Source organism: Antennarius striatus, chromosome 21 (genome assembly GCF_040054535.1).
Source record: "Antennarius striatus isolate MH-2024 chromosome 21, ASM4005453v1, whole genome shotgun sequence".
In the NCBI taxonomy this organism is placed as follows: Eukaryota; Metazoa; Chordata; class Actinopteri; order Lophiiformes; family Antennariidae; genus Antennarius; species Antennarius striatus.
Window position 1 is genome coordinate 14,898,980 of NC_090796.1, and position 23,883 is coordinate 14,922,862.

Below are 23,883 nucleotides of genomic sequence, written 5' to 3' on the forward strand. Positions count from 1 at the left end.
GGACCCGGAAGTCTGGCTGTCCCTCTTCCGAGCACCGACAAAAACCATCCGAACTTCAACTAGTTTGTCATAAAATAAATTTTGCAAAATTGAATAACTAAAACTGCTGATTTTAAATAACTATCTGATGGGAAGTTTTCATGGAAATCATGACTTGCTACGTCTAAACAATTCGGGGTTTGACGCGAAAGCGGAAGTCGGCAGCGGTGAATCATCTCGACTTCCACAGCCGAACAGGAAGTGGAGCCGCCACACCCTCCAGAGAGGCGACAACAAGATCAGACAGGTTTTGGATTAACTGTCTGGAAGCGACCCGTTTGTTCGCGAACTTCTTTTGAAATGTGTCGTAAATAAGACCGGAAAAAATATTAAGCTAAAGATACATTTCCTATAATTTCATTCATTTACGATCAGGCTTCGGAGGCGATACCAAAGGGGTCTTTCCGTGCGTAGTTAAAGTCCTCGAATGTCACAACTTTGTCTAATTCAAAGTATAAACACGTGAAACCACAGTGATAAATAAATATTACTTGTAGGTATCAGTTGCATGTTAAAGAACATGCTTCACTCTGATTGGCTGTTTCACAGGCGCCTGCTAATATGAGCTCTGGTAAGTTTAAATGTTGTTTGTTATTCACAAAGTCAGGACCACGTGCCAAACGTCACGACCAGTATTACATGTTTATCAGGTGTTTGTATTGGATATGATGCGTCTCTGAATGACGTCATGTAGAATCTGCACACAAAAACTTGTCTGTCAATGCGAAATTCAGGCGATAGGGAAGTTAAATTTTAATGTGATGTTCAGTGTCACAAGTTTCAGACAGCTGGAAACAGTAGAGGAGGGTAAATGTTAACTATGTGGATTATTTAGGTCACCGCTGATGCAAAATATTTTAGAAATCTGCTAGTTCCACCAGTAGATTCTTCTTTTTGGTCAATTTCTGAACCCTGTAAGTATCTAAACAAGCAGTACTGGTTTCTTTGGAGGGCAGGGGGGTGGCTATTCTCTGAATTTGAAGTTTGGTCTCCCTTAAATTACAGCTGGTTAATCCACCTAATTCCAAATAGCCACTTCCTTTGTAACTAAACCAATCTTATAAAAAGACATGGAGATTTTTGCAAAAAAAACCTAGAGAAATAATTATGGATTTCATCCCTCAACCTGTTGAATATGACTAAACAGAGATGTGTCTTGTTTTTTTGCTTGATGTGTTAAACCACAAACTGCTTTGTCACTGTTTTCCCCACAGAGGTTTGCCCATTCTGTGGCAAAACTTACAAACGTTTGAAGAGTCACCTGCCACACTGCAAGGCAGCAACTAGCTCCAAAGCCCCTCCAGCCAAACATGATGTCAAGGTGACTCAGACCACATCATCCAACCGGTTGGCCACAGTCTTGACCAAACCAACAACAGAAGAGGAAAAGTCAACACAGACGCCAGCAGTGACGTCAAGCTCACAATCAAAGAAGAATAAAAAGGTGTCTTTGGGATCAACACAAACACCTTTACAGAATGTAGGTGCTTCATCTTCCTCTCAGTCGTCGTCACGGAGCACAGCAGCGCCGCTGCCCCCTACAAAGAAGCAGAAACAGAAGCTGTCAGAACAAATAAAGGCCGCCAATGCTCGCATCTCCACCCAATCACCATCTCCATCTCCAACTACCTCTAAACCCAAAAAAGAGATTCGCCATGCGTCGAAAGAGGCTGAAAAGTCCGAGAGGGTTTCAAAGGGCTCACTGGAGGAGCCGACATCCACCTCAGGGGATATGGCTCCGAGTTTAACTCAGTCTGTGGTAGATCCGTTAAGTGATAGAGTCACAGCACAAATAGAGAGCAAAGACTCAGTAAAAGACAACACACAACACACACATCTGTTCACATATACCAAACCCAAAGGTGCCTCAACAAGGAAAGTATCAAAGGCAAAGAAGGTGGGACAAGATGTTCCTACAACTGAAGACACCTCTGGCTCTCTAGACTCTAAAATGAAACAAGGTGGTGTCAAAACCCATGAAGGAGACAAAGTCTTAGAGGTCATTGAGGAGGAATTTGAGGACTTTTCTGCTAACGAGATTTTCTTGAAATCAGGAAGTGGTCACCAGGCCAGGATTACTCTGAATAACGTTAAAGAAATGTTGGGCCGACCTAACAAAACGCGTACACCCAGCATCATGAGCCAGATTGTAAGCGCGAATAAAGACCTGAGCAGCAAAGTCAGACCTGAGTCTCATCCCAGTCCGGTTCCTGTCCCATCAGGGAATCAAGAAGATGTCGATAGACTCATGGTAACAAGTGAAACCCTGTCAAAACAGCTGCCCAGCACCAGTTCTCAACATACTGAGTTGGAATCTGTCAAAAGGAGCAGTTCAAAGTCCAAACAAACATCGTTAGTCCCTCTGCAGCACGATGTTTCCCCTCAGGCTGACGCAATCCCCCCTACAACTCCGCTCCCTTCCGCCAATCTGTTTTCTCAGGTCAACAATGTCAAGTCGCCTCCACAAACACTCAGCATGAATGCCAGCCTGAAGCCGGGCCAGCACAGGACAGGACCCCCCTCAGTGACACCAACACTCAACTGGATTTCCAGCCATCACTTATTCCAGCTTGAACCCCAAAATGTGAGGGTAGAGAATCTGAGGGCTAACGATGGGTCGACGATGGAGAAGTCGCAGCCCGGGGACAGGTGCCAGAACACAGCTGCTAATGGAGCTAAAGGTTAGCATCTGAAAGTAAAAAGTAGGTCCTTAAAATGTATTTTGGTCCCAATCAAAATATGTCCTAAAGTTTAACCAGATTTCTGTTGTCTAATGTTTGATTTCCCTTTCTGGTAATTCTATTTTTATAGTTTTCGCGTGCCTTATCATCAGATAATCTAACATTTATAAATTAGACTCTATAGGTGTCTTTTTTTTTTATTAATCTGCATTTATTCCTAATGAATTATAGGTTCTCTGACACAGCAGAGACTTGGACAGGTGAGCCTGAAGGACTTACCTGGGTGGCTGGTCTACAAAGTTCCCTATTGTCCAAGTGATGCTATGAAAATGATGCAAAGAGGTAAAAACACATCACATACAAATACAGATATAAAAACTTTTACTCACAAAACACCCAGAAGAGTAATACTGTACCTCTGCCTGTCATACATGAAGGTACCGTTAGCCAGGCTGGCTTTTGCGGATAGCTATATAAGCTAAGTTAACTAGCTGCTACGTTTAGTTTCATAATTGACAGACAAGTTTCAATTTCATAATTCTTTTTTTGACAGTAAGGAAAATAACTCAACATCAAGCATGAAGTTTTCTGTTATGTCCTCTCCTACAGGTTGGCAGTGGTATTACAGGAAGTATATTGACGTGAAGAAAGGTGGCGTGGGTGGAGTGAGCATGTTGTTGGTGGGGTACTGTGTGCTCAGCTACGTCTGGTCTTACCCTCATATCAGTAAGTGTGTGTGTTTCTATTGGTTGATTCATGTCTCTGTGTGTTTGGAGAGAACTCAGAAGGTGGATGGATTTTTTCTGTGCAGAGCAGGACCGCTGGAGGAAGTACCACTGAGGACACGGGACGTTTGGACAGTTTCTAACCATGCAGGCATCGTTTCTGTTGAATCCATATCCACACATTTCAACATATTTATGTATGGAAACTGTTTCTCTTTTGTCGACACGTGAGCCCCTGAGAGAGCTACCATATCGATCAGGATTGGTGCAGAAGCAATAGTCCCAAATAGTTTGATCCTCAAAATGTGACCTGATGCGACGATTTGGAATCCTTAGAAGTTTGATAGTCAAGAAAAAACATTTCATTAATGGGTTTCTTTAGAAACAAACTGTACCAGTATGATTTCATCTATTAGTAGGTCATTATCAGTTTTATTTCTTGTCTTTGTGTGTGTTAAATCTTACGGAAATCTAAAGTATTATACATGAAGTGAAAGTATTTCAAGTGTTCAAATCAAATCATATTTTTTTTATTCACCCTGCTAACCAATAAAAGCCAAGCAATAATATTTCCTTCTTGGAAACGGCAATAAATGCACCTCTCATCATGGATATGAATTATATTTATATTAAAAAAAATTCATTTCTCTAACTGAATGTGTTTCATTTGTGTTCCAAGTACTTCGGGATTTGTGTCGTTCTGCACAGCATGGTGGCATGAAGAATAACAGAATGGAACGATTCGGAAGAGATGGAGGAACCGAGACGTAAGGAAGTAGTTTCGAAACGAGCAGACGCGTCTGCAAGGAAGTCCAAAGTCTGACATTTAATTCATCAACTGTACAGACATTAGCTGATTAGCTCTTTAGCTCTTCCTTCAGACCAGAAACGGGAGCTATTAGCTCAGCTTTGCCAGCTGGAGACAGAATCCACCTACCAGCATCTTCACAGCAGCTGGTATCGGGTTTGTTTACTGCATACAAACGCCACGGCGAAGGAAAGGTCGCTTTGGCTTTGTGTGGTCAAGAAATAATCACTGATACGACCTCGAAAATGACGTCACAGTTTTATACTTGGATTTTGTGGGTTTAATAGTGAGTTTTAGGAAGATTTTAAGTTGACTAGATGTACTTTGATTCTCCTATAATGTGAATTCTTGCGGCTGGGTTTTCACCCTAGACAGTCTGACGTATCTATGGTAACTGTATTTTCTTGTTTACATCTTATTGTAAGGCTTATTGTAAGTCTCTGGTGTCACCATGTGCTCCACGTCCCATCCTAGGCCCCACTAGGTGTCGTCGTTGTGTTACCAACACGAAGGGGCCCCGCCGGTCGGCCCTCTGCTATGCAGTTTTCTTAACCCCTTTTGTTCACAAGGATTGGAGCTGGGGTCCGTGAGAGGATCAGGGAGAACAAACTGATTCACAGACGCGATAAAGTCTTTCAACTCTGGCAGCGCAGACGTAGAGTACCGGTAAATTCAAAATGTTCTGACACCAGCAGAAGAGAAAAAAGATCCTATCTCTGCAGTGGGGGGGGGGGGGGGGGTTAGTTCCAGTTTCTCTTTTGTAAATCCTCCCCTGTCACATGATGTTATTATGCATGCTCAGCTCAGCATGGGAACACACTCTGAATAGTAATGGAGGGACACTGAAGGAGGTTCTCAGCCAGACTGGACCGGTTTCCTGATGATTGTATTCAAAAATGAATTTATTGACTCTCCTTGCTGCTGTAGTGAACACACACACACACACACACACACACACACACACACATACACACGAGCTACAAATAAATGACAGTATGTTCATAATGGGTTTCTTCCTGACGCCGTTTCTTTGCAACAAGATAAAAAATAAGTTTGATTTTCTTTCTTTTACATTCTTTTTTTGTTTTTCCTTGATACAAAAATTATAAATATTTCGTTTTCATTTTTGTACAAAACATCAAACTATACAAATTAAGTGAGACAATGAAAGAAAAACTGAAAAATGGAGACAGAAAAAAAACATCTCTGCACTGAAAACAGGAAAAAAAAAAAAAAAAAACATCAGACGCTGATATGCATCAAGTTCATTGTTTGATCGACGTCGGGACAGCCTGAAAATAACTTTCCTGTGGCGATAAGTGCAATAGAGGCACGAGGTCTTGCAGCAACCATCTGAAGGAGAATCTTTCCGTGTAACGACTCCTGCGTGTCACGAGACGTTTGCCTTCGGCGCAGAGTCCCCAGTTTATCTCAGTGTGTGAAATGGCAGATATAAGCAGAGACATACAATGAGCTCAAACACATCTCCTCATGTGGAAGGCCTTCAGTCTGGAGCAGACTCACAGATACATTTACAGGAGAGAAGCGGGGCCGACCCAGAATCCACTGCCAGAGCTTTTAACTGATGTCTGCTTTGGTTCTGCACAGAGTTTGGGCAGAAATAGAATGTCAATCTTTAGGATTAATTCACCGTCGTACTGAAATGTCACAGTATGCAAAGTTTTAGCTGTGAAAGGGACTTGAACACAGCAGGGGGGGGGGTGCCACTGTTTGTCAGACAAAAGGTTCTGACAGAGATTCTGGAGCGGACCCACTCGCTCCTGCCACGAGTTTTGGTTGCGCTGCTGAGGAGAAAAAGACGCTTGAAAAAGGAATAAAAACATGGTGAGAGACTGAACAGGAATTAAGTCCATGAACGAGCGTTGCAATGAAATCAAGAGTCAATGACAGGTGTGTGTGTGTATGCAGATTAAAACACACACGGATAGATATGTCCAGGTAGTAAAGCATAGATGTGATCAATATATCAGTACACTGTATGCAGAAGGCAGACAACTACGTACAATCCGCGACCCTTCCGGGGTCGTTTCAAAACTGGCGTCGTCGTGTTCACAGCGCTGGTAAAAACGCACGGAAACGGGATCACATTTTAAATGTCACGAAATAAAAATGAACTCATAATGGACATAATAAAAAAATAAAATGAAATGTAACATATCGTCCTCAATCTGAGGATGAGCGCCCCCCCGATACAAACGGGCTGCGATGAGGGGCTTTGCATACCTTTAAGGTACAAAAGAAAATGAAAAGCATGGACTACAGGAACACTAATAATCCCATTCGTGGGGTGGTGTGTGTGTGTGGGGGGGGGGAGGGGGGGCTTCTTGTGAATATGAAGTCATCCTTGTCGCAGGCGAGCTAGGCACTCGCCATTCCGACACGATGCTCGAATATAAACCACGATTCCTGAAATAAGCAACAGTGCGTTTTAGTGCAACTTCTCTACGCGTGATTTTATCTACAGGTGTGAACCCAAAGCGTGTCGGTGTGAAAGGTGTTTGATGAGAGGAGGAACCGAGTGACTGTGTAGAGATTCTTCATGTAAACAACTTGAAATTAAAAACCTAGCGTTAGGCACCGAGTCGTCATTTTCGTACTTCCTGTTCATCCAGCATCGGCGGTGAGGACGCTCGACTGGAAACGAAACAGGAAGTGTGTGTGTGTGTGTGTGTGTGTGCATGTGTGTGTGTGAAGAGAGGGATGCTCTCGTTTTCAAGCTACTCGGGTTCGCAGGCTCTTCACTTTAAAAAGAAATTAACAAGAATTAACAAGACGAAAATTTTTCCATCCGTTAAGTCCGCTGGATTGCACACATTCCCGGATCTTTATAAGTTGGTTCTAAATGCCTGCGATCTCCCACGCACCTTGAACGCACCGCGTATGTACAAAAAAAAAAAAATGCTACATGGCCAGAGATGGCGTCGCCGACCTGAAAGAAGAGTTAACCTCTCTTCACACAAGGGGGGGGGGGGAATAGGACAAATATTACAAAAGGAGACACTCACACACTTGCACGCACGCAGACACATGCGCGAAGGAAGTCCAAACCATTCGTTAGGAATGATGCGGCGCGTCGGTCTTAACATTCCAGGATGCTGTTGACGGCAGCCTCCAGAGCGGAGTCCGTGTCGGGGTGAGGGGTCGACGCCAGCGGAGGGGGGTACTGGGGCTCGACTGGGTGCGGGGGCCTCTGTCCTCCTGCTGCAAACGGTGAAGCGTTACCTTGGGGGTAATTCTTGGCAGCAGTGAGGCTGTTGGTGCTGGTGCTACTGGGCCCGTAGGGTTGCTGGGATCTCTTCAGTTCCAGGACACTCTTGCTTTCCAAGAGTGGCGGTTGGAGTTTGTCTCCTGCCGTCTTGCCCCCTCCCGGGTCTCCATACCCGGGTTGGGAGTCTGTCCTGTAAGGTGGCTCCGTGGAGCTCCTGTCTGACTGCTTCCAGCTACAGCTGGGCGACGACTGGGACTGGGAGGGAAGGGGATCCTGGAAAAGTTTGGACTTCCTCCCGCAGCAGAAGTCTTCCAGGAAGCTGTCTGTAAAACCAGACGGACGGGAGAAAAGGGGTTAAATTAAAAAACCTGCATGGTTTCTGCGATGGGTGTCTGAACACCTTGGCTCACCTGGATCCACTAGTACCATACGTTTGTCTTGCGTCAGGTTGCTGCGCTCCTCCTGGTTGAAGGTCCTGTCGATCATCACCATTTCTGACGACGGGCTGGAACGCTGCAGGCGACGGAGACGAGAACTCGTCAAGCCGGCGCAAGTCACAGCAGGAAGCAGTATGCTGTGTGTGTGTGCGCAACTTACTTCAGCTTCCACCATCAGCAGCCGTCGGTACTTGTTCACCATGGCGTGGGTCCGCTTCAGCACCTGAGATGCCACCACTTCAAATTCTTCATCCACTGCAGGACAAAGCACGGACAACTCTTACTTCCAAAGAACCAGACTTTAAAACGAGCCATGCATCAACACGTTACGCAACCAGGCTGCAGATGGAGGGTAAAGATAGTGAATTCCAGCCATACCCTGAGAGAACTCCTCCTGATTGGGCGGAGCCCCCTGGAACACGTGGTAGGGGAGGAGTCTCTGCAGCGCGTCTTCGATGGAAATGAACTGACGGCGATTTGGCGTCTGAACTCCGGCGTGGTCGTTCCTCAGCTGTTGGAGAACCCTGCAGACCACAGAACGCAGTGTTTGGTGAATGAACCCCCCCCTAACCGGTATCATAATCACTTTGATAGCTGTTTGTAGGTCAGCGACTTTGAAAATGAGATAGATTCGACCCAAATATTCACTCTAATATTCACTGAAATCCACTGAGTCTTTAAATTTAATCGAGAATCAGGAAAACTACTTGTATCCAGATGATCATCAAAAACTTAAGGGCGTTTGTAAGAATGAACCAACACTAACATGAACTGGTGTCCTAAAACGCATACAAAATAAACCGGTTTTGAGATACAAACGACTCGACATACGAGTTCTTCGAGACACGAGACGAATCTCGTTCTCGTTTGGTGGAGTAAAAACAAAGCTCATGTGTTCTCGTGACTTTTGTGTCTCTTTTCATACTTTTTTAATGTTCATGCAACTTACATATAATTTATATTATATCCCTAACTAATTATACACGGGTATTTAGACTGGAATGGATTAAAATAATTTTTGTTATTTTAAATGGGCTAAATTTGTTTGATTTACAGGCTTAGTGACAAAACCAATTAAACTTGTATCTTGAGGCTCTATTCTACAGAAATTTTGGAGTTGTGGGGTCGTCTAGTGTGTGACATTTGTGGACAAACACTTGGGGGAGACAGTAGAAAGGACAACTCACATCCCTCCTCTTGTGAGTGGAGGAAGCACAGGTCTCTTCTGAGCAGCGACCTGTGAAGACACAACAATCATCATCATCATCATCAGTGATGTCATCCCATCAGCAGAAACACCTTCAGACATCAGCGAGCAGAGGAAATGCGCTGCAGAACCCGTGACGTACCTGGGCGTTCGCCGTGGAGTCTTGAGTCGTCGTGGAGACGAGAGGTCACATAAACAAAAACAACCAAAGTCAGTCAGAGAGCATCACAATAAAATGAGACGACTAACTGAACGAACGCACGCCGCCTTCATTACCGTGGATGTTGCTGAGCTGCACCTGTTTGTCCTGTTTCAAGGCAGGTGGTGAAGAACTCTGGGAAATGAAGTCAAGGTGGTTATTTCACTTCCAGGCAAGAGTAAAAAAAAAAAATCCAAACACGATAACAGTCGGCGCAATTCACCTGTCTGTAGTCGTGGTGTTCTGTCCCGGTACCGGGTAGAGGGGAGAGAGAAGTGCAATTCTGTGTCTGGGTCACTAGGAGGCGCTGCACCGGGCTGCCCGTCACCTGTCCTTGACCCCCGATCCCCCCCACGGCCGGGCCAACCAGCGTCAGCCGCCCGGCGGCGCAGGAAGTCTGCGCGTTGGCGGAGCTCGCGCAGGAAACTCCGGTCCATGACTGGGCGGCGGCCCCTCCCACCTGACCCCCGCCGACGACCCCCTGGTTCAGAATCAGCTGGCCTCCCGCCGGAGCCGTGAAGTTTTGCCCCGAGACGATCTGCACCGCGTTCTGATTGGCGATCAGGGCGTTGGAGGCGGGGTCGGCGGGGCCGTTGTGGAGGGCGTTGGACGGAGTGAGGGCGAAAGAGCCGGGCAGCAGGAATTGCCCCGCGGGGGCGCTGTTCTGGGGCTGCGCTTGTTGCTGCTCCAGGGGCGGCTGCACCATTATGGAGCCGTTAGCTGCGTATTGCCCCCCCGGGGTAGCAGCGTTAGCGTTAACCACATTAGCCATGGAGTTGGAGGAAGACTGGAGCCCCAGGCTGTAGACCGTCTGGGGCCCCGACTGGAGGGGCTTGGGCTGTATTGGTCTGACGGGGGTCTGTGCGCCGGTGCCTCTCTGGATGATGATGTTTTGAAGCGGGATGTTTTTGAAAGGTAAACCAACTTGCCCCACCTGCCCCTGCATGGGGGCAAACACCTGCCCCCCTGCCGGGGCCCCAGCTGCAGCCACAGGTGCCCCGGGCCTCAGCACGATCTGGGGAGACCTCTCCAAGCTGCTCAGAGTCATCACGCCCCCACCTGCCCCGAAAGAGCCCAACACCTGGATGTGCTGGGCGGAGCCATTGGGCAGCTGGGACACCCCTTGTAGGAACTGGCCTGCAGGGAAGGCGGCTGTCGCCGTGGTTACCACGCCCACGCCACCTCCGTAACCCCCAGAGACCAGCTGGGAGGTGAACGGCACAGGAGCCTGCACCAGGGTGGGGGCGGGCTGGGCGTCCAGCAGGGCCTCCTGGGCCAGCGTCTGCTCCGTGATGTCGGCCTCCATCAGGGACTTTTGCAGGATGTCGAAGGGCTGGTCCTCCCCGCCCAGATCCACGTCTCCAGGGGACGCCTCGGGCCCCAGCTCATCCTCGATAAACGAGAGGCTGCTGGAGAGCTGGAGGCCGGCCCCCGCCGAGTCCTCCCCGAATTCACCCACCGAAGAAGAGCCGTCCTTGAGGCCGCTGTTGGAGCCCGTCTGAGGAGTGTTCAGGAAATCAGGAAGCAGAAAACTTTTAGTTTACCAATAAAAACCCTCAGAAAACGACCGATATGGTTCTGATACTCACTGCATCTCCAGCAAAGAAGGATCCGTCCGATCCATAAGCAGCGTTGGTTACATCATCCTCTTCAATCTGCATGAACACGTTAAAGGAATGAGTGTCAGACACGAAATATCAGTGTCTAAGGAAAGACTGTGAACGCACGACGGAGGGATCACTCACAGACTTGCTGTTGCTGCCGTGGAAATAATCGTTCAAAGCATCCACATCTCTGAAAGAAGTAGAGAAGAAGTTTTTAGGTGCCCAGAATAAAGTTTTCCGCTCATACGGATATGTATGCATACTTATTAAACTTCATTCTTCCAATATTTCAATGCAAAACAAATAAATGTGCAGCGAATCGCTGCTCGGATTTCAAAGATAAATGCTCATCGTACTGATTTAAAGCTAATCTTGAAGCAAGTGCTGACTCAACTCTGAATAAACAAAATATTGTCTCATCAAAGCGATGTATGGTCTGATAGCAAACGTCTAGATTTAAAGCGTTTTGTTACCCTAAAATATCCAGAAGATGACGATCGTCCTCATCATCCATGACACCTGACGGACGACGGATAGAATGAAGCAGTGAGGATTAAACTCAGGATTTCATGTCGGGTTCAGATTAACTTATCTGAGAGTCTGACATTATGGACTTCTCACTCACAGGTTTGCAGCAGGAAGCATGGATTCAGTCATTTAACACCCTCTGATTCCTGGGCTGCAGGGTGAGAAACTGCATTCAGTGACGCTGTGAGGAAGACAGGACATTTGGGGGGTGGGGGGTGAGACTGGGAGTGTGGTGGGTGAGACAGACGGGTGAGAACTGAACGCAAATGCAGGTTGGATAGAGAGAGAGAGACAGGGACATGTTTGTGAATGGAACCGTCCCCACCTTCATATTATAGCTTCCATATCTGCTGCGTAAATGACTTTATCCTTCATTTATATGCATGTCTGGTTGGGTTTCTCTTGGTTTTATATGTTTGCAGCCATCTTGGTGCATCAGCAATGTAATAAAAAGGGGATAAATATGTGGATATTTATCAGGTTTGTCTACTTTAATTGAAATTTTTTTGTTGTTTTTTATAGCTGGTTATCTTTTTGTTGCTGGGGGTGGACTGCTGTCCCTGACGTTTCCACTGCAATGCAACAAAATGGAGGTTACCACGACATGAGCCGTCTTCACCACCAGCCTCCATCTTTGATTCAGGGACAACAAAAAAAGGAACGACAGTAACAGGGAATGGTGTGGTGCTTCAGTTGTTAGCAACATAACTGAATGAAGAAAAGAAACCAAATGAAAAATAATTTTTTTTTTTTTTTTTTAAACGTCTCTGGAGTGATTTTTGTTAACAACAAAACATCCTCCATTTCCCCCCCCCCCCACTCTGAGGCTCTGTTTGTCCACCGACGACGGAAACAATGGCGATTTGACACGAAAAGGAAATGAAAGTGTTAACGCATTTTATTTTCACTTATTTATTTATTTATTTATTTTTCCGGGAAATATAACTGCAAATCTCCCATAAAACTACCAAACTATTTTTTTTTTTAAAAATTAAAAAAAAAAAAAAAATTAAATCCCATAATGTCGCAGTTAGCTTTTCATCTAGCGCTAGCTGACGTAACGAAACTACAAAAGGGCTCGCGCGTGGAAACATTTAAAAACTGCGTCAACAGCCGCCGTCGCCATTTTTCTCGTTACTGTCCACATGAAGCTGTATGTCCCCCCCCCCCCCCCACCCATATGTTACAACATATTGTTCACTTTTACAGCTTTTAATTCACTCCCTGGCCAGCATTTTCTTTTGACGCCAAACAAGCTAGTCCCCCGTTGTAATCTCCGCTCCTGGCGTCGCCATTGCTTTTTGGTAAAGCGAGCTAGCGTTCATTCAGCTCGCACATTTAATTTCCAAAAATAGACCCGAATCGACGGGAGTGATAATCGCATTGAAAGCAGCACCAACCAAAAAAAAAAAAAAAAAATCGCCCGTCGTCCAGCCTGTGGCTGGTCGTCGCTGACGCGCTTTTTCTTTTCTTTTCTTTCTTTCTCTGCTGGGAGGCTTTCATTTGTGGCTCGTCTGCCAGCACGGAGGGGAAAAAAAACACCCAAAAACCCCCGACACGTTAGATTCGACACGTTTGGAACCGACGCGCTAACACCGCCGCGAGTCCCCCTAGCAGCCTCGCGCCGGGGAAGGCGCCCCTTCAACCGGACGCCGCCGCCAGCATTTTGTCGGGTAAAAACGTCGGCCTGTTAGGGTTAGCTAGCCGCCGAGTCGACGACGCCTGTTTCGAAAACGTCCGCGGAGAAGTCGTGGAAAATGCTGCAGGACCCAGCCGCGTCGAGCCATACATTTAAATCCCGATTAGCGAAACATAAAGACGACTAAAAAAGAGGCGAACCCTTCACTCCTGTCTCACTCCTCTTGAAACCCAATATCTCCATTTGGCAACTTTTAATTTGCTCCCCCCCCCCCTCCTTCTCCTCCTCCTCTTTCTCCCTCTCCCACTCATATATTTGTCTCACTGTCCCTGTTCTCTCTCGGATAGATTTTTCTCTCCGCTCAAAACTCTCTTCCCTCCCTGAAAGGAAGGGAGGAAGGAGGTTGTGTGTGTTTTTTCCTTGAAATTTTTATCACAAAATTATAATACACTCAAAGGGAAACTCACCGTCATGAAAAAGCAGTGCCTTGTCAACGGGGTTTCCTCGCCATCGCCGCACGGGTTGTTGGGGTAGTGCACACAACAAGGCAAGCCAAATCACCCGTCCACAGCGGCGGCATACGACTTGCTCCAATTTGAATAGAAGATAGACAAACAACAACAAGCAAATATTAAACACGCATTTTTATAAATATTTTTTATCAGTTATGATGTCATCTTTCTTTCATTGACCCCTTGAATTGCAGATAAAGGTTTTTTTTTTTTTTAGTTTTAATCTTTATTCGACGGTAGAGGGCGGGCCTCTGGTGTGTTTGGTGCCACACCTTGACGTGGCTCAGGTATAACCATAGCAATGAGAATCACTGCCTGGCTTCATACCGCACACAGCCTGTAGACCTTTTTAGTATCGTTTTTAAATAAAAAAAAAATAATTCAAATTTTTAATTTTTTCGTATTTTTCTCCTTCTGATAGGTCTGTACCACAGACTATACTATTTAAACACATTTTATATGCGACTTTATATACTATTGCAATATAATATTTAAACAGCAAAATAAGTGCACACCAAGACATCACGGAGTTGTTATGAATATAGGATTATATTTTTTTCAATGTGAATTTATTTTTGTTTTTTTACAAACTGTAATAACATGTATAACGACGTATTCTACAGCAGACAACAATTTTAAAAAAAATATATCTTTTTCAAATTCCGCTTGATGCAAAACATATAGACAGACACATGGATAACCTTCATTACGGACCGAAGGTTCAGAGAATAATAGAAAAAGAAAAAACAGGACATTACATAAAACATTAAAAGAAATTTATGATTAAAATTCACAATGAATGAAAATAAAACCACTATTTAGATACATGTATAGTTATATACATTTGCACATCATCATTTCCAAGCACATACGCACACATATACCTACACATATACATATAACCATTAAGACCTTACACATAAAACACTATACCAATGCCTCCACAGCTGTGATTGGTAACGTGTAGTGCTATATTTAATACCAGACAGGTAACATATGATTATACATGGAGCTAAGATGCTTCCTATGATCCACATTCTTACTGCTCACGACAGAAGATTGCATCTTTAGACAAGTAAGGATTCCCTAAGGATTTATCCGTCCTATAATTGTCCTCCTTTCTAAGGCCTGACCAGTCCCATTTGTTTTCAGTAGAAAAGTACATTTTCAACATTTATTATCATTGAAAATTGTAAAAAAAAAATATTTTTTTTTTAAAAAAAATCAGCGATTGCATCCCATATCCTAAAGACGCATGTGTGTCAGCTGTACTAATTAATACAGCGGTCCAGTCATGATGTAGAACGCCAGGTCTCACTGATGTAACTGCGTGTGGGTAATAGTTCTTTCCCTCACAGAATTGACGTGATTGGCAAATAATGAGATACTGTCTGAGATATCAGCATTCATATCCCCAATAACGTAAATATTGGAAGAATAATTATCTTTCACAACGCAATTCATGAAGACAAACCTATTTGTAATGTAACATTCAAATACTCTTTTAAGTACTCATCCTCATTGTGGTGACGTTCATAAAGTGAGAATAAAAATTCAAAGAATAAAACATAGAAGCCATAAAAGCATAAAAGCCACAGAACAAGCATAAAACAACTTTTTCATCCACGCAAGTGGCGCAAACACTCTCCGGTGCAGCAGGTGGCGCTAGGCGATGGTATTTTTGACACGTAATAACGACGAAGAAGAAAGTGCCCACCCACTTCCGTATTGACTGTTAGCGCAGCAACATGGATCCGGTGGCTGAAGCTAGTGAGGACCCTGGGGTTACTATTGAAAGGAATGCCGCCCAAACAATGGAGCGACTTCAGAAGCGGCACCAGACGATGAAAGAGGATGTCCAGCGGAGAAAGGAGGCGAAGGAGAGCCAGTCGGTCGCGGAGGAGGATAGCGGCTTCTTCCGTAACGCGTTCCGCACCGAGGAGGAGGCCATCGAGATGCTGGTGTCCAGCTGCGCCGGTGCTGACCGGGCTACCGTCATCCAGAAGCTGGAGGAGGCGACGGATAAAACCCACCGGCTTCAGAAGTTTCTGAACGACAGCATCCCGTTTCTGACGCAGTACGACCTGAGAAAAGCCCAGACGGCTCTGCAGAAGCTCCAGACGTCCATCTCCAAGACCAGAGAGGAACGTCTGCCCAAGAAGAAGTTCGCCTTCGGGGTCCGATCTAAAGCCCCAACCCAAGTCTCTGCACCGGTGTCAACACCAACAACCTCAGCTGATGCACCTGCTGCTGTGGATTCTGGGAAAACCAACCTGAATGGAGCTGCAGCTTCTGAGCAGTGCGGCTTCTCCAACATGGACAACGTGAGTCTGATCAAGACAGCAGAGGAGATCCAGAAACGGGACGTGCTGCTGACTCACCTGACGAACTGCCGGGTCCGTCTGTTGGGTTCCCCCAGCACGCTGCACCTGAAACACATCGACGGCTGTGAGGTCCTGTGTGGGCCCGTCAGTGGGTCGGTGTTTGTGGACCACTGTAGAAACAGCACCCTGGCCTTCCCGTGCCAGCAGCTGCGGACTCATAACACCACCAACACACAGGTGTATCTGCACGTCACCAGCCGAGCCATCATCGAGGACTGTCATGGAGTGAGCGTGGCCCCCTTCTCCTGGACGTACCCCACCCTGGATGAGGACTTCATCGCGTCCGGACTGGACTCGGACAGGAACAACTGGAGCCAGGTGGATGACTTCAACTGGCTCGCTGCAGGAACACCTTCCCCAAACTGGACTGTCCTTCCAGAAGCAGACAGGAAAACCAACTGGGACTCCCTAGAATAATGCTTTTAAATCATGCATTTGCCACAATAACTTAAACTATTCAGTTAAATTATTCAGAAATAGCAAACTAACAAGTAATCCGTTATAAGTCACTAAGCTCCCTTGGTTTACTGAGGTATTTTTGTTTGAAAAGTGGTTTTATATTCTGTTAGGCTGCTGTTGCTGTGTGATGTCATCCACCGAGTTTGTTGCATTGATCTCAATTCAGATAATGAAAAGGAATATAAAACTTCACAGAGGTAATGAAGTAAAGCTCCACATGCATGCAGATGAACTGTCAGAAGAACTTAATGTAATCTCAAACATGTAATCTTAATCTCAAACAAGTGCTAAAGCAAAATACTGGGAGAAGTAGTCTGCTCCTCAGACAACATGACTCCAGAGCTGGATCCTTTCCTTCTTTGGTGTTAAATAGTTTATTAGCAGATCAGTGGAGTGGTGTTTCTGTTCAGACAAAACCTTCCTGAGTGTTTGATTCTTGTTTGATTCATTCGTCATGTTTGTGTATTTGTCTCTAAACTGACTGCACTCACAATAACTACAGCTAAAAATATTTGCTGTGATTAAGTCGCTGTTTATTTTCTCAAGTTGCAGAAAAGAGAGCAACATGGTAGTAATCTAAAGAAGAAACCATGGGGAGTCTAAAAATTGATAAATTCTGTTTAATCCATCTTAAAACTGCTGACCTGCAGATTCACACGCTGATGTCAACAGAAAGTAGCATCTACTGTTTGTCGCAAATATAAAGGTGACAGTGTTATCAGATACCTAATTTATTTCTACCTGGAATGGAATTGTAATGGAATTGTGCCTTGAAAAATGTATAATAAATTAAATATAAAAAAGTTGTATATTTTAAGTATGAATTACTCTACAGAAAAAAGCACCAGATGTTCACAATTAGTATATAAATACATTTATTGGAATGAAGGTCAAATAAGTGCTTGATTTAGAAATTTAAACTAGTGAAAGGAGGGATTCTGCTGGAAATCTATTAATATTACTGACAAATACTTCAAGATTAATATGTTAAGAGAAAAACATTTTAGGCTGAGATAGTATAAAAAAACAGACTTAATTTCTATAACTAGTGTGAGAAACTGATAGTTTGAAAGATGAAGGAACTTAAATTGTGGAATTTCTCTTTGGTTTCACAATGAATTGACAAAAATGAAGAAAAACATGATTTTGATGACACAGACTATCCCATGTTATACCATATGATGAATGGACTCGTGGGAGTTTTACACATCCAGCTGGTCTCAGCTAATTTCATGAGTTCACCTCCAGTGAAACAGTTGATGTGTTTGTTTGTCTGAATGGGTCACCGGAGCATCAGTAGCGCATCTGCTCCATTATGAACATCCTGTTTGCGCTGAACTCGTGGACCCCTACCTGTGAATGGGTTTGGTTCATTATTAGTTCCAATTGCATGTCCGTGGTACCTTTCTGATGCCATTACTGCTCTGGTGTGTCCGATCGGGGCAACCATGACCACGTGAAGGCTCAAACCAATTATGGCCCCTGGCAGCAGCTTACGACCAGGCTCATCTTGTGTGGTGGGATTTCTCCAAATTGGATCAGGCTTCTTACGAGGGCTTACCATGACGTACTGCATCTTTGAGTTTAATCATCCACAATCCTGCAGGACAACAGAGTGTCACCATTACCCTCACCTGGGTGTTAAAGGAGAATAGCAGGTAACGTTTGGGGGGAAAGTAAAGCTTTATGAAAGTTACTGTCACAATGGGATTAGCGATAGTGTTGGAGAAATAACATTCCTGTGCTACTCCTGAGCCCTCCTGGGTTCTTCATCTCTGCTCCTTTGCTGTGGGATGGATTACAGGCTCGGCTGACTGTCCTGTCCTGTTGGACCAACCGGAGGAGATCCTGACAGCAAAGACACTGGGAAACAGGAACTGTAAGTATCGAAGGACGTTTCTCTGAACTAAGGGACAATCTGGATATATTTGACCTCTTACCACTTTAAGACTATCGGTTGACTCTTTTCTACAGAAAAGGACACATCCCAGGTTGAACAATGGCTCTGATGTTAGTCAAGTTTGACCTGAAGAAGCGAGTGAAGCTCGCTCAGACGGTCTGGTTCATGTACTGGTTCGCCGTAATGGCTGGCGTTCTGGTCTTCAGCATGGGGCTGTTCTTTAAGATCGAGCTGCGAAAGCGCTCAGAACTCATGGACAACAACGAGAGCCACTTCTTACCCAATCTGCTCATACTCATGGGGCTAATATTCTGCGGTATCAACGCCTTTGGAGGCAAAATCTGCTATGACTCGCTGGATCCTACCAAGTTTGTGAAGTGGAAACCCATCTTGAAGAACTTCTTGGTGCTGTGCGTGGTGTTTAACACCCTGCTGTTTGTGACAGCCTTGCTGTGTTTCGTGATGAGGATTCCGCTGCAGTTCACCCTGGCTGAGGGGTTGAGGAACGGCATGAAGTACTACAAGGACACGGACACACCCGGACGCTGCTACATGAAGAGAACCCTGGACTTGATGCAGACGGAGTTCCGTTGCTGTGGGAATGAAAACTACAGGGACTGGTTTGAGATTCAGTGGGTTAGCAACCGCTACCTGGACTTCAGCTCAAAGGAAGTCAAAGAGTAAGTGATGATGGCGAACAACTAAACACCTCATGATCTCCTTTAAAAGGTAGAGGTCTTGAAAGATAGTCAATGAAATGGGTTGTGTCAAGGTAGAACCTGAAGACTCCAGCGTAAGTGGATTTGAAGGCAGGTCAGAGAAGGTCTATTGTTCACTTTCGTCCACTGAGGATTAGCGAAGCAGAAATGGTGACCGCAAAAGGTTACAAGGAGGTCCTGGAATAAGGGGCTGCAAGGGCGGAGGAGGTTACGAGGCAGTTTTGTGGATAGAGATGGGAGGCGGGGCTTCAGGGATTAGGTAAGAAAAAGACACAAGTTCAACGGGGTAAAATAGTAGGGATTAAATGTGACACTTCAGCGATACAAGACCTCTTTTTAAAAAACATGTTGATATCCACACAGGTTGTCTTGGAAAAGAGCAGCCACTCGTTTTGTTAGCAGTATTCTGGTGAGGACAGTTTTAAGCACTGGCACTTAATTAGTGTTTAATCTCGAGGATTACAGTAACTATGTCCTTCAAGAATCAGTGTCCTGTCCAATCAGCAGAGGGCCTGGCAACACTCCACTGACAGCACTGTCCAATCAAACAACTGGTATCTGAGATTTTAAAAAGACTGTTAGTACTGATTACAGTAATACTGAAATGATAACACTTGGGATGCGAACATGAAGTAAGCATGGGATAGATCTCTATCACACATTGTCAAATATCAGGATATTGATATTTCTCATCGATCAGCTCTTGTGTTTTACTTCCTGGATTCACTTTTCTATGCTTCTCTTAGGTCTTACTGATCCAATCGTATGTTGATCCGCTGCCATTAATCACACCTGAGCGGAAGATTTAGGTCAAACTCTTTAAGTGAAAATTGATTCCACTCTTTGTGTCCCTGTAGGATGTTGTGGTGATGTGACACATATCCATAATGATGATATTTAAAGCAATACACACAACATCATCGTTTAGTCAGTGACTAAAAGCCTTTCGTGCGATGTTTATTATTTAAAAATTTGTTCAAGAGCAGAAACTCCCAATAAATTCACACCTTATTATGCATAGTTATTTTGGTCGAAGACATGTCTGACATAATCTTAGCCTACAAAAGCTACAGCTGTAGTTGCTGACCTTAAAGATCACCTCTTGCTCACTTCCAACCTATCATCACATTGGACTTGACTTGTCATTTGGCTTTATCCTCTTAGCCGCATCGGGAGCAACGTGGACGGCCAGTACCTGATGGACGGGGTCCCGTTCAGCTGCTGTAACCCCAGCTCCCCCAGACCCTGCATCCAGTACCAAATGACCAACAACTCGGCCCACTACAGCTATGACCACTACACGGAGGAGCTCAATGTGTGGAAGCGCGGCTGCAGCGAAGCCCTGCTGTCCTACTATGGGGGCATGATGAACACCATCGGAGCCCTGGTGGTCCTGGTCACCATACTGGAGGTCAGGATCAACACCAAAACACAGCAAACAATTTAGAGAGACATAAGGGTTGAAACACTTAATTAAGTCATAGTACATCCTCCAAGGTCATTGTTCCTGTCCTTTGAGACGGAGGTTGGCCAATATTACCACTGCTGTTAATACTGTTGGGAGAATATTTCTCAACAAGCATAACTGTCCCAAAAGCAAGGTTAAATCATCTTTTTGTACCGCAGAAAGTTCCTGAAATGAACTTTCTAGTGTGAAGTGGCAGATTTTCCATTAGCAGTTTGCTTAATTGTCTAAATGCTAAGGGGATAGCCTTGTCCCGTGATGCTTAGAATGAGAGCAGAACCAGAAGGGCAAAGCAATACGGGTCATTTTATTGTTTACATCATGTCAGTTTGATATAGTAAAATTTGAGAGCTTTATAACCTGATTTATTTTTTGAGTAAACCTAACCCCTGACACTAGCCCTATCCATAACCTCTGACACTTAGAGAATTGTAAAATACTGATTAAGACAAGTACAGAGAATTATGTTTATAAAAACATTCCTGGATCTGTAAAAGGTCCTCGTCTGCTCCACTACTAAGAAAATCGGTTCAGTTTTTGCATTTTTTGCACAATCCTACTTTTAAACCAAATAATCAAACAAATAAATAGTCAAGAGATGAAAACCCCAACCATGCTTCTCAAAGTAATAAATAATACAGGATAAAGGGTATAGAAGACAGATGTGCATGTTTGCTTGCTCTCAAAAATGAAACCACACCCGCCTCTCTGGGTTTGCATGTTAATGGAAACATTTGGGATGATGTAGAAAGTTTAAGAAAAAAATGACAATTTACACAGATATTATGGTGCAGGAATGAAAGATTAATCCTTTAACATGAGTCTACCTGAAAAATTACAAGAATGTATGATACAGTATTGTGATTTTTTTTTTTTCGTGTGTCAAACTCAAACGAGAAACAAAACTTAGATAATCAAATTGTTTGAGTGAAAGGGTATTTGTTATTCGGTAAAAATTTTTGGCTGTTTCTAATTAAATTTGTATTCTGGGGTCTCATTGGACTCAGGGGCCCTAAACCAAGAGATGAGGTGAAGATCTTACTTATGATGATGACTGGTTTGATCCAGTCGGCTCTTGATCTCTGTTCTGTGCCACCGTGAAATCAACCTCCTGCATCCTCGCAAAAAACAACTGTCCTGTTTAATTAGAGATCATTCCTCCCACTCACACTGAGGTGACCTGATGCTGGCCTCCAATTACAATCAGCTCACTGACAATATCTCACCTGACACTTTCTACCCCACTGGTAATCCTACAGCAGCCAAATGGCGTCTCACCTCTCCTCACCTCTCCTCACCCTGTCCCATAAGGATGCCCCTCTGTCCTACAAACCAGAAGATGCCTCAATTTGGAAGCTGCTCAGAGTGGCAGTGGGAGGAATTCCAGCTTTAAGAGTTGTTATGCAAGCGTCTCTGCGTTGACACAGATACTTCTTCAGATATGGAGTAATGGGTTAATCTGGAGGTGACAGTCACAGATCCACTTCCTGTTCCTTGAGCTCTCAATCTCATCTGGAGGCTCCTTTTATAGTCTGAAATGACCTCTTAATACCTGAGTACATTACTCCAATGAGATGCATTTTTATTTTTGGCCTTTACACAAAACAATGTTGAAAAGATTTTGCATCAGAAAAACATCAGATTCTCACATTTGAGAAGCTTTACTGATGAAATGTTCAATATTTTTGCAGGAAAAAAAAATCAGTTGATTGATAAATGTTGCAAACAGTTGCCAATTTATTTTCAACAGAAAGACTAGTTGAGTTAGTAGTTGTTCAAAACTTTTAGGACTTACAAAGATTACCTTATCAACTTTTCTTTAAGTTTTTAAACTTAATTTTCATTATTTAATGTATTATTATAATTATTTGTATTTGTCTTGGGCAGATCGAGTTAATTTTGTCCAGTCTTGGTTATTCATCTAGTAATAATTTTTTTCTGATATAAAAGTTTTTTTTGAAATTGTAAATTTTATTTGAAAAATAAGATTTTTTCTTAGATAAATGTTTTTAATCTGAATTTGAATACACGTCTTCAGTGTTGAAATGGTGATTTCTGAGGGCTCCAGGTTTACCTGATGACTTCCTGTCCATAGTTCGCAGTGACCATCGGCCTGCAGTACGTCAACAGCTCCCTGTCCACCCTGGCCAACCCGGACGACCCGGAGAGCGAGAGCGAGGGCTGGATCCTTGAGAAGACCGTAAAGGAGACGTTCACAGACATCATGGACAAAATGAAGGCCATGGGCAAAGGCAACAAAGTGGAGGAAGGGGGCGAGGCGCCGGCCGCCACAGCGAGCTGAGCTCACCGCCCCTGCAAAGACAAAAGACACCACTCCCACCTCTAGAGGGGAGGCGGAGGGACACGTGAGATCACTACGTTTTTCTACCAACATTTATCATGTAGACACTACTTGAACCCCCCCACACATACACGGACTCGGTCCACTTGAAGTCCTTCATTACTGTTCTAAACTGTACAGCCATATGTAGGCAGAGGTAATGAGTAGGATGACTTATGCTCTGGATTGTTATTTTGGTTTCCCCTAGATGGACGAATCCTTCTCAGGCTTTTTCGTTTATTACCGTTTTCCTGTCAGGTTTGTTTCGTTGTTGTTTCAAAAAGGTGCAAAAAGAAAAGTCAGTAAACAATCACAAGTAAATATGTCCTCTTTGTGTTGTTGGACGGCGAGGATGGTGGTTGCTATGCAATCCCCCCCTCGCCTGGAGATACAGATGGAGATATTTAACCCCAAGTTTCATTTTCAAAGTTTCAAATCAAATAAATAACCCCCTCTACACACACACACACATACAGAATATAAGAACACACACACTCAGCCGTTCTTTTTTTTTTTGTTTTTGTTTTTGCACTCCAGTCCATCTTTGTTCACAACAAAGACTGGACGAGCTCCTGAGATGAGGTAAAATTATGAATGGGTGTGAATCGTGCATGAATGTTGCAGCACGTGGTTGAAGGGTGAGGAATGGGAGGTGGGACGTGAGCCCGGGACAGAAGCAAGGCCAACTCCAAAAGCTGTGGAGGAAACTGGCAGCCGAGTCTCGCCTCCTGCCCCGGCGCTGTAAACGTTCCCTTCAGTATATCTGTATATTGACACAAATGTATGTATATTCTAACAACAGGGTTGTTGTCTTTGTACATAGTGTAGAAATAATGACAAATCATTTAACTTTTTTAAAGAAATGTAATGTAATGCAGCTAAAATCTGTCTTGAACCCATGTAAAGTTTGTTTTCTTGTTGTTTTTTTTCCAAATGGTCTTGTTTGTTTCGGGCTTCATGTGTCTGTGTAGAAGAAGAGATTACGGTTGTGTACCTGAATAAAGGCT

At 44.3% G+C, this 23,883-nt stretch overlaps 4 protein-coding genes and 1 long non-coding RNA gene across 7 annotated transcripts; 4 read left to right on the top strand and 1 right to left on the bottom strand.

The window, feature by feature from the left end:
- The first annotated feature begins 246 nt into the window (after nt 1-246).
- Nucleotides 247-4,986, top strand: si:dkey-21c1.4 (uncharacterized). The gene is made up of 5 exons (XM_068305180.1): nt 247-610; nt 1,254-2,720; nt 2,952-3,062; nt 3,330-3,446; nt 3,532-4,986. Exons 1-5 carry the CDS (start codon nt 601-603, stop codon nt 3,558-3,560), a joined length of 1,734 nt encoding a protein of 577 aa, XP_068161281.1. The 5' UTR covers nt 247-600; the 3' UTR covers nt 3,561-4,986.
- Nucleotides 4,987-5,134: 148 nt separating this feature from the next.
- bicral (BICRA like chromatin remodeling complex associated protein) lies at nt 5,135-13,840 on the bottom strand. Of its 3 annotated transcripts, none has more exons than XM_068305177.1 (14): nt 13,564-13,840; nt 11,555-11,638; nt 11,403-11,448; nt 11,071-11,119; nt 10,915-10,980; nt 9,549-10,823; nt 9,403-9,460; nt 9,269-9,288; nt 9,107-9,156; nt 8,298-8,443; nt 8,080-8,174; nt 7,893-7,995; nt 7,280-7,805; nt 5,135-5,853 (listed from the first exon to the last, which is right to left on the bottom strand). In XM_068305177.1, the coding sequence occupies exons 3-13, from the start codon at nt 11,441-11,443 to the stop codon at nt 7,354-7,356; spliced, it is 2,355 nt and encodes a 784-aa protein (XP_068161278.1). In that variant the 5' UTR covers nt 11,444-11,448; nt 11,555-11,638; nt 13,564-13,840; the 3' UTR covers nt 5,135-5,853; nt 7,280-7,353. The 3 variants fall into 3 exon arrangements, with proteins under 3 accessions (XP_068161278.1, XP_068161280.1, XP_068161279.1); XM_068305179.1 differs by lacking the exon at nt 13,564-13,840 and adding an exon at nt 11,783-11,986; XM_068305178.1 differs by lacking the exon at nt 13,564-13,840 and adding an exon at nt 11,783-11,986 and having other exon boundaries at nt 11,555-11,678.
- LOC137588234 (uncharacterized) lies at nt 11,558-12,211 on the top strand. Its single transcript, XR_011034035.1, has 2 exons — nt 11,558-11,811; nt 11,980-12,211. It is a non-coding gene; the product is annotated as an uncharacterized lncRNA (long non-coding RNA).
- Nucleotides 13,841-14,610: 770 nt separating the features above from the next.
- tbcc (tubulin folding cofactor C) lies at nt 14,611-17,215 on the top strand. The gene has a single exon (XM_068305632.1). It carries the CDS (start codon nt 15,357-15,359, stop codon nt 16,407-16,409), a length of 1,053 nt encoding a protein of 350 aa, XP_068161733.1. The 5' UTR covers nt 14,611-15,356; the 3' UTR covers nt 16,410-17,215.
- An 845-nt stretch (nt 17,216-18,060) lies between these two features.
- prph2a (peripherin 2a (retinal degeneration, slow)) lies at nt 18,061-23,883 on the top strand. The gene is made up of 5 exons (XM_068305683.1): nt 18,061-18,109; nt 18,256-18,330; nt 18,426-19,031; nt 20,235-20,481; nt 22,631-23,883. Exons 3-5 carry the CDS (start codon nt 18,451-18,453, stop codon nt 22,835-22,837), a joined length of 1,035 nt encoding a protein of 344 aa, XP_068161784.1. The 5' UTR covers nt 18,061-18,109; nt 18,256-18,330; nt 18,426-18,450; the 3' UTR covers nt 22,838-23,883.